The 9,732-nt window shown below is 52.5% G+C and overlaps 2 protein-coding genes across 2 annotated transcripts; one reads left to right on the plus strand and one right to left on the minus strand.

Moving 5' to 3' along the window:
* Nucleotides 1-335: 335 nt before the first annotated feature.
* On the plus strand, nt 336-6,253 carry GLA (galactosidase alpha). Its single transcript, XM_057372553.1, has 7 exons — nt 336-516; nt 740-914; nt 1,108-1,285; nt 2,779-2,870; nt 3,764-3,925; nt 4,493-4,690; nt 4,869-6,253. The coding sequence occupies exons 1-7, from the start codon at nt 347-349 to the stop codon at nt 5,130-5,132; spliced, it is 1,239 nt and encodes a 412-aa protein (XP_057228536.1). The 5' UTR covers nt 336-346; the 3' UTR covers nt 5,133-6,253.
* Nucleotides 6,254-7,011: 758 nt separating this feature from the next.
* RPL36A (ribosomal protein L36a) lies at nt 7,012-9,727 on the minus strand (the record flags this gene model as incomplete). Its single annotated transcript, XM_057372544.1, has 4 exons — nt 7,012-7,098; nt 7,188-7,310; nt 8,793-8,860; nt 9,616-9,727. Coding segments are annotated over 4 exons (324 nt in total), but the record flags the coding sequence as incomplete, so codon positions are not given.
* Between the last annotated feature and the right edge of the window lie 5 nt (nt 9,728-9,732).

The following is a 9,732-nucleotide window of genomic DNA, read 5'->3' on the forward strand; positions in this document are numbered from 1 at the left end:
ACTGCTGTACTGGCCAGGTGCCACTGGCCTCTCGGCCAGCCGGGCACGCTGCCGACGGGCACACGGACGGTGCCAGCCTGGGCACTGCTGGCACGGCTCCCCCGGCACCGCCCGGCAGCACCCACAGCACCCGATCCCGCCGCCATGGCTAGTCCCCCTCAGTCACGTGCACCGCCCCACGTGATCCCCGGGGGGCGGGCCGATGCGCACCTCCCTGCACAGGATTGGCGGCAGCGCCCTGGGTACCGCGCAGCGATTGGCTGCACGGCCAACCCCGCCCAGCGGCCCCCGAGGATTGGCCGTCCGCACTGTCAATCACGCGGCAGGTGCGCGGCGCGGCGGGACGATGGCGGCGGCGCGGCAGGTGCTGCGCTGGGTTGTGGCGGCCGTGGCCGCGGTGGCGGCAGCGCTGGCGCTGGACAATGGCCTGGCGCGGACACCGCCCATGGGCTGGCTGCACTGGGAGCGCTTCCTCTGCGCCACCGACTGCGCCGCCGAGCCGAGCCGCTGYGTCAGGTACCGCCGCAGGGGATGGGTCCGCGGGGAGCCCAGGGCAGCCCAGGTAGCGGACAGCCGGCCCGGTGCTCTGGCCCCCGCCGTGCCTTCTCCGCGCCAGGGCGGAGGGCCAGGCTCGCTCCCTTCCCCGCGGCTCCCCGTGTGCCCCGCTGATGTGCCAGTGGTAGACATCAGTTGTCCGCTTTCTTTGCCGGTCGTGCGCCCTGCCCGTGCCCGTGCCCAGCGAGCAGCTGTTTGTGGAGATGGCTGACAGGATGGTGTCCGAGGGCTGGAGGGACGCCGGCTACGAGTTCATCTGCATTGACGACTGCTGGATGGCTCCGACGCGGGACGAGCAGGGCAGGCTTCAGGCGGACCCAGAACGGTTCCCCAGTGGGATCCGCAAGCTGGCCGACTACGTGAGTGCCACCATGGCACGGTGGTGACCCAGCCTGGGAGCAGGGGAGGGCAGGGACGGCCGGGTGGGAATGGCTGCATCACTGCTGAGCTAAGGCTCTGCCAGCCACAGTGGGCTTTGCTTCCCTTGCTGCCCCCATTCCTCTTCCTCCTGCCTTGTGGCTGCCCCATGCCACGGTCTGTTTGCACACACAGGTCCACTCCAAGGGTCTGAAGCTGGGAATCTACAGCGATGTTGGGCRCAAGACGTGTGCTGGCTTCCCTGGCAGCTACGACCACTATGACCTGGATGCCCAAACATTTGCTTCCTGGGGTGTGGACCTGCTCAAGTTTGATGGCTGCAACTCTGACTCACTGGAGCTGCTGGCAGAAGGTAGGCACGGGCCCAAGGCAGCCATTCCCATGGGTAGGAATATTCTGCAGGCAGCAGCAGTTCCAGGCCCCGCATGCGGCTCCACRGAGTTGCTGTTCCCTGAGCACACTCATTTAAGGGACTTGCTTACAAAAGCAAGTCTGAGGCTCTGTTCCCAAGGTGTCAAGTGTTGCTGGGTTAAGTGTTTTTACCTGTTCAGTCTCCTGAAGCTGTCCTTGAAGYACAGCTTGGAAAAGGAGCTTTTCTCACCCCAGAGCACGGATCACGCCGAGCACAGACACATCAGCTGCATGCTCTGGGGGCTGCCTGTGYAGGCTGCTACCTCAGCTATTAACTCAGCACAGGCTTTGCCCTTCTGCTCTGCCTTTACTGGAGAGCTCAGAGCGTTTCACACGCTTAACCCATAATCYCTTTGGTGGGGCCTTGTCAAGGCGAATCAGCCTGAAGCTAGAACAGCTCGTGCCTGCCATGAAAGGAGCAGTTAGGAAGGCTTTTAAGAGATAAAAATGAAGGGAATTAAGGTGTAAAAATCCTACTGGGGTTTTCCATTTAAAGCACACCAATGCAAATACCACTTCAGAAGATATTTGCACAAAGGCTGGCAAGCCAGCAGCTGAAAACTCAGCTGCTCCCCGTGCTGAGGGGACTTGGCTACAGACTCCTGTGGAGCACAGGCAAATCCCAGTGCCACAGGAGTAGATCTGTGGGAAGGACACTTTTAACTCGGAAAGCTTTTTTCTCTTGACTGGGCTCTCTGGCTGCTGGCACAGWCAGCACCACAGTGTTTGGCAGCAGGAGTTCTGCATGAAGTCCTGTCTCTGCCTGGCAGGGAGAACCTGCCCAAGTGACAATCCCATCGAAGCCAGATGGTGGAGCATATGCCAGCTGCCACAGACAGGAGCACAGCTCAGCACCCTGAGTGACAGCTGAGCTGAGAGCTCCTGTTGGATCATATGTGTAACCCAGATACAATCCAGTTGTACTGAGGCAGTTCCAGAGGAGAGAGCAGACTTTTCATTCCCTCTCTGCCAATTGGAAAGGACTTAACAGGGGCTGTCTGGGGACAAGGACAGGAAAAACTAGAGCTTTTGCATTCCTGCCCAGTCCATATGGCGCAAGTGCCTCATAAGAATATACTCCTACATTTCCCAGCAAAGCTGCACTGCTTGATACATACTGACTTGTATTTCCTGGGTATCTAGAGAAAAAAAATGCCATACAGGAAAGCTTTTAAGCTCTTCCCCTGGCTGTATGTTCAAGGGGATCAGCAGTCTTGGAGCAATARGCTGCCCAAGCAAACTCCTGTCCTTGGGAAGCAGGTGACCASCTGCAGACTTTAAACACCCCTGTCCTCCCTGTGTTATCTCAACCACAAAAATGTGTTCAATCTTAATTTTGCAAGAGTTGAACTGAAACCTGAACCTGTGACATTAGATTAGTTCTGCTGTGTGACCAAGGAGGTTGTGCAACTTCTGTCTGTCCTCTCCCTTTAGGATACAGGCGCATGTCTCTGGCCCTGAACAGGACTGGAAGGAGCATTGTRTATTCCTGTGAGTGGCCTTTCTACTTGAGGCCCTTGCAGCAGGTAAGAACTGTCTCTCAAGGTTTATCCTGGGGCTTAATTGGGAAGAACAGAAAAACATTAAGGTTGTAAAACAGTGTCCTGAGAAACTTGCTGCTCTGACAGAGGATAAGGCTGTAAAATGGAGGAATACTTTTTCCTCTAGAGCCCTGGAGCATACCTGAGTCATTGCTCTGCTAAAACAGATTCAGTAGGATCCTGCAGCACAAAGGCACAGCCCAGATGGAGCATGCCAAAAAAAAAAACCACAGCATCCATCTGCTTCCTGTCTCCAAGGAGTCAAGCAGCAAAGCATTGGCAGTGCAGACACACAGCCTAGCAGATAGCTCACTGTTACTCCTCCTGGACACAGAGTGCTGCAGACTCAGCCCTACAGTCAGCTCTGGGGACCACAGGAGAGGCTTTGTGGCRTTCTCCACATTGTTCAGTGACAAATTTCTGCCACTCAGGGTCTGTGACTGACACATTGCCCTCCACCCACAGCTGACTTCCCCTGTGCCACCGTGACAGGATGGTACAATTCTCTCCCATTGGAATTAAATGTATTACTCACCAAAGGGTGTAAACCCCAAAAGTASCAGTAATTAGTGGGCTGTTACAGYTTAATCCCATTGGCCTGGTCACAACTTAAAGGCCACAAGGTGAAAATTGTGAAGGAATTTTCTAACAGAGCTWGTGGCCACAATTGCTCTCCCAAGGGGAGCAATAGTGTTGTATGGAACAAGGCAGACTGGAGTTCYTGGCCACAAAGCATCCAAGGGAATCAACATGCACTAGATCATCCAGATAGCTAGTGATGGAAGGTGTTATCCCAAGCTACCCTTGATCTAGCCTAGTCTTGTTTACACTCTTGTACAGCCAGGTGCTCTGGCTAATCACACTCATTATTTTGGCAGCCCAATTACACAGAGATCAAACAGTACTGCAATCACTGGAGGAACTATTAYGATGTGTCTGACTCCTGGAGCAGCATCAAGGGTATCTTGGACTGGACAGCCCGTCACCAGGACAGCATTGTGAAGATAGCTGGGCCAGGAGGCTGGAATGATCCTGACATGGCAAGTACAGCAACACCCACCCCACTTGAAACATCAGCAAAAAATCCTTCCGCTGTAGGGTGAGAAGGATAGGAAGGACAGAACTGGGGGAGCACTGAGGGGAAGGGCTCTAATGGGGACCCGAGAATCAGGATCTTGATGAGATTGTCTGGGGGGAAAGAGAACTGCAGCTATGGATAGTACCAAGGAAGCACCATCTTTGTGTCATGCAGCCTCCACAAGCAGAACCAGTTCAGAACACAGGTGTGGCACTGGGGGTCAGTCTTCTGTCCCACTAGAGGGAAAAGCCCCGAGTATCAGCATTGCAAGGAAGGAATACCTGCATCCAAAAGCAGATTCCTAAACASTGCCTAGTCATATAAGGAGCCTTCTTTACCTCCACCAGTGGCTCATCCTAAATTGCCACACAGTTATGCCTTGCTTTTCCCAACGAGCTGCTTGTGCTCCTGGTACTCAGCCTATCTASGCAGGCTCCAGAGAGGTCCCACCCTGTGATTTCCCGGTGCTGTGGCCCAGTATCTCCTTAGCAGGCAGGTTACCAGGCACCTTTTGTTTTGCTTGTCACAGCTGGTGATTGGAAACTTTGGGCTGAGCTGGGACCAGTCGGTGACTCAGATGGCCATGTGGGCCATTATGGCAGCTCCCCTGTTCATGTCCAACGACCTGCGGCACATCAGTCCTGAGGCCAAGTGTCTGCTCCAGAACAAAGAGGTGATCGCCATCAACCAGGATCCTCTGGGCAAGCAGGGATACCAAATTGCCAAGGTACAGCAGGAGCAGCCTGGGGGTGCAGGGTGGGGCACAGGAGGGATGGAGAGGTGCTCAGGGTTTGGAACAGGAGCTCAGTGAGTCTGTTCCTGAAGCCTGCTGGAACAGACAGGCATGAAGACCATCACTTCAGCCTCCCTCAGTCTAAGCCCTGGGTTTATTTTCTCCTTGGCAGGACAAGAACTTTCAGCTGTGGGAGCGGCCCCTATCTGGCCRAGCCTATGCTGTGGCAGTGCTGAACCTTCAGGAGATTGGGGGACCCCAGAAGTACACCTTCTCCCTCACCTTMCTCGGCAATGGGCTGGCCTGCAACCCAGCCTGCTCCATCCGACAGGTCCTGCCAGTCAGCAGGGACTGGGGTGTTTACAGCTGGATCTCCTCCCTGAGCGTAGAGGTGAACCCCACAGGCACTGTGCTGCTCAAAATCATGGCACTATAGGAGGCACAGGGAACCTGCTCCTAAGCCTCACACTCTGTCTGAACTTGTGGCAGGAAGCTCCTTCTCTTCTTCCAAGCAGGTGCCTTTTTTCTCAGGCATTCATTACTTGAACCTTCAGCCTAATGTAACATCACCATCATTCCGTCACCAACAGGAAACAGAAGGTGAACAGCAGAGCAGTGCCCCTTTCTCTGGCATCTCACCCAACTCCCTSCAAGGAGCTGGAAGGGCTCCAGCAGGGAGCAACTCCTGTTTACTCCCACTACCACTACCAAGCAAGGATAGGCAAGGGATGCACACACAGCTGTCCTTGAGCATTTCGAGGACAATAGGGAAACACATCCTGGCAACCTCCTTGCTGTGTTCCAGACCAGACACATAGTCAAGAGAAGCTGCTCCTACCTGGCTGAAAAACTCCAACACTACTCAAAGCATGAACATGTGCTTCCATCTTCTGACAACTCAGGGACTGGCCTGAATCATTCCACTTTTTAGCAACTCTCTTGACAGCTGCTGTCATGCCTTAGGATTCTAGCTTTTGAGGGTTTCCCCTTACTCCAAGAATCTCTCACAAGTGGCTGTCAGTTACCTTCAGATGACAATTCCCTCTCCACCCTTCATGTGGCCACTGGAGTCCCCTTTCTCCATGAACTGCTTCCCAGGAATCCCTATGTGCTTGCTTCCCACTGCTGACAGCAGCCTTTAGGTTGAATGACCGAGACTCTCCAAGCCAGGAGACAGACAATCACTTACGCAATCATCAAGTACAAATATATTCTTTTCTGACTATACAATCAAGATGTCTTGATTTGCTCTTCTGTGATTAAGCACTTTGATTAAAAYCCCTTTAAAAGGCTATGCTTTTTCTTAACTTGCTGTGTACAGAAGTACAGCATGGTATCKGAAATTAATTAATTAAACTGAAATCATCATGAAATAAAACCAGCATTTAGAAAACAACAGTTCGTTCCAGTCACCTAAGTTTTTGTGAAATTTGTCAGGATTACTAAAAACAGCACTCAGTGAAGCTGACATGATACAGCTATATAGCCCCTCCCACAGGCCAAAGCCACCACTGCCTGCACAAGTTTGAAAATGTCATCAGCCAGTATTTAACAAGCTGTTCTGTTACAGCTGAGTAACTAAGTGCTTTCAGTCATTATGAAGATTTGAAGAGGCATCTCTCCATCCTCCAGCTCCATGTCCACTACCACTGCCTTTAAGGGTGAACTCTGCGTTGCATTCCCAGCACCTGCTAACAGCAGACTTCCTACTCCCAGGTAGCTGCTGCCTCACAGAGGTGTTCCTTTTCAAGGGGAAGCTGTCCTGGATTCTCTCTCTCCAATCTGTCACAYTCCTGGCTGTTGCCCATTTGAAACTTCGGTGCTGTGCTTGGCCTTTTTCCTTCAAGGAGAAAGCTAAAGAGGCACCAACAGCAGTCAGGCACAGGGGAAGGCAGCTGAGGCCTGTTACACCAGGTGCCTGGAGGAACCATGGGGAGGAACTGTCCCTCACCTCTGAGCTGCCATGGCTAATGGCACTTGCCTAATTTCCTAACTAGGCACCTGCCTAATCGTGCAGATACCACTGACTGCTCCAAGGCTTTGCTCCTTAGGGCAGCACAGCTGCTTGTAAAMAGAGGTCTATAGCCAAGCACAGAGGCTGTTCAGGGAAGGTYRTAMACAAGSCTGCACCAYGCYCAAGCAGAGAAGTCACTAGTACCCATTACAAAACACCTTGKAAACACAATAAGGAGATCCCAGCCATTGGAAGGACTTTGCAAAAGCCAGAAGTCATTGTCTTAGTAATTCTGCAAGCAACACCCTCCTGCCAAGTTGATGTACTTACAGCTCCCACCCCACCACCAAGAGAAAACACATTTATAAAAAGCAAGGGATTGATCTAATTACTTTAATATGGTCCGTAACGATGAGTAGGATGATGCTCAGAACTGGATCACCTGGCCCTGTAAGAAAGAAGCCAGAGACAACAGTGAGTTTATTCACCAGCAGATACTGCCACCCTTTCTCAGGCACCCATGGAATACAAACCCACCTTTCTCTTCTTGTCTCCTCCCAGCTCAAAGTGCTTGCACCTCTTGATTGCCAGCATCCTCTTGGACCTGCAGTTGGGCTCCACACACTCCAGCCTCAGCACAATCTTCTTGGTGGTCTTGGCCTGGGAGGAGCAGGGTGTATCAGTGAACCACACATCCCCAAGCAAACTGCTGCTCTCAGAAAATGCTTGTTCTCTGCACTSCTGATCATTCAGCAGTTTGTTTTAAAGTGTGAAGTGAGAGACAACCAKCTAGACTCCCTCCATGTTAAACAAGAAGGCACCTTAAGGATCAGTACAGGAATATAGTGTATTCTCGTGAAGGGACACTGGCAAAAGCATTCAGTGGGGCAGGGCTGGTTCCTGAAGGGATCCACCATAGTGGCAGTTTGTGCCAGTGAACACAGCAAGAAACTCAACACTTGTCAAGTGTGGGATAACAGACCAGCAGTGCTCAGAAGTCCAGCAGAAAACTGAGCAGAACAAACACCTGGAAGAAACATGAATGGCAAACTCTCTGGAAGGAACAGAGACACAAAAGGCTCACTGCAGACCTGCAGCTACTGACAAGTTGAATGAGACCCAAAGACTGCAGAGGAAAGAATCCAAAGCTGACAGGCTGCTACAGCATCTGGACCACCAGCTAAAAACCTCAGCCAATCACCCATACAGTGCTGACTGGGAAAAAAACAGAAACAGGGATTGCAATGTACAGGGATTGCAATGTACAGGTAGAGAGTGCCAGCAATGCAGCTGCTTGGGGCACCCTGCTTACAGAAGCATTTTCTGCAAGGTCTCCCCACTTCCTGGCACAAAGTCATCTCAAAAACCTGCTGTCTCATCTTTTTTTTTTTCTTGCTGGAAGGCTTCCTGTACATCTCCAGCAGGACACCAGGGATTTCCAGCACCAAGCCAAGCAGCTCTGAGCATAACTAAACGATTCACACATAGTAACAAATCCACCCATTGGGTTTTGCTTCCCTGCTCTAAATACAAGCAGCCATCTCATTTCCCTTAGGCAAGCAGTGAAAAAAGCTCCTTTCACTGCAAGTATCCCTCCCAGCAAGATCCTGCTCTCTGCAGCATCAAGGCTCCCTGGGAACCAGCCTGAGTCACCCTGCAAATGAAGGAGCATTTTCATGATGCAAGATGAGCCATGTACATCATGAAAGCCTACAAGGGAGATGGAGAGGGACTGTTTGGAGAGCATGGAGTGATAGGACAATGGGGAATRGCTTCACACTGACYRAGATTASRTAYTGARAAGTTCTTCCCTGAGAGGGTGGTGAGGCCCTGGCACCTGAGGTTGCCCCATCCCTGGYAGTGTCCAAGGCCAGGCTGGATGGGRCTTASAGCAAGCTGGGATAGRGGAAGGTGTCCCTGCCTGTGGCAGGGGCTGAAACAAGATGACCTTGAAGGTCCCTTCCAACCGAACCCATTCTGTGACTCTGTGATGTGGACGGGGCGTTTGCACTCCCAGCACAGAGCTGCCAGCAGAGCTGCCCTCACACAGCCACAGCAGAGCACTGAGGAATCCTCATTCAGCTGGGCACGTGGSCTGCAAGGAAGTTTCACGTCCTTCTCCCAGGAACAGCACTCACTCACCTTTTTACGGAAGATGGGCTTTGTCTGGCCCCCATATCCACTCTGCTTCCGATCGTAGCGCCTTTTTCCTGTGGGAACAAAGGCTCTGGTCAGGCAACAACTCAAGAGATGCTCTGAGTGCAACTGGCACTTCCTAAATCCCAGCAGAGCTCAGCCTGGCTCTGCACAACCTACTAGAACCATGCCCCCCTCCTCCAGCAGCCCCACGTTTCCCCCATGGCCACTGTTCTCATGTTGACCCCAAAAGGTTAGCCTTTCCCTTATCCCTTGAGCCACCACACGAGGTCATGGSACTCGACTTATTCAGAGTTCTGTGCAGAGAGGAACTCTGGTTATTAAATCCTCAAAGCTAGCACACAAAAAGCCARAAATATGAATATATTTATATAGTCYTGTTCAGGTGRTRTTTGCATAACTAATCTACATCACTACTGGCCGARTGACCATTGGATTCACTTTCTTTCACCTCGATTTGAAAGTCCAGCACATTTTAAACTCACAGCCCATGTTCGGTGGGTAGGGCCCTCCCTCGGGGCGGGCAGCCTGGGCTCCGCAGTTGTGCTTTCACATTATAGCGAGCTGAGTTCATCCAGAGCTCACCATTCCTAATCAGCTCAACATTTCAAATACCYCAAACTGGTTTGGGCTGATATGCCTTTAGTATTTCCCCCTTTGCCGTAGYGGTTTAGCTCCCCTTTACTGTACACCACATCCTTTAGTCAGCCTGTTCTCTCCCGCCATACAAATGTTCCCAACCCACGGCACACAACCCCCGGACCGCACGCACTCCCCTGCCCGTGCCCCGRAGCGAGCCCGTCCCTACCCTGCGCATAGAGCGAGTCCTTCCCCTTCTTGTACTGCGTGACCTTGTGCGGCTGGTGCTTCCCGCACTTCTTGCAGTAMGTCCGGCGGGTTTTCGGCACGTTCACCTGCAGGAGCG

Source organism: Malurus melanocephalus, unplaced genomic scaffold (genome assembly GCF_030028575.1).
Source record: "Malurus melanocephalus ecotype Western Australia unplaced genomic scaffold, MMel_1.1 scaffold_174, whole genome shotgun sequence".
In the NCBI taxonomy this organism is placed as follows: Eukaryota; Metazoa; Chordata; class Aves; order Passeriformes; family Maluridae; genus Malurus; species Malurus melanocephalus.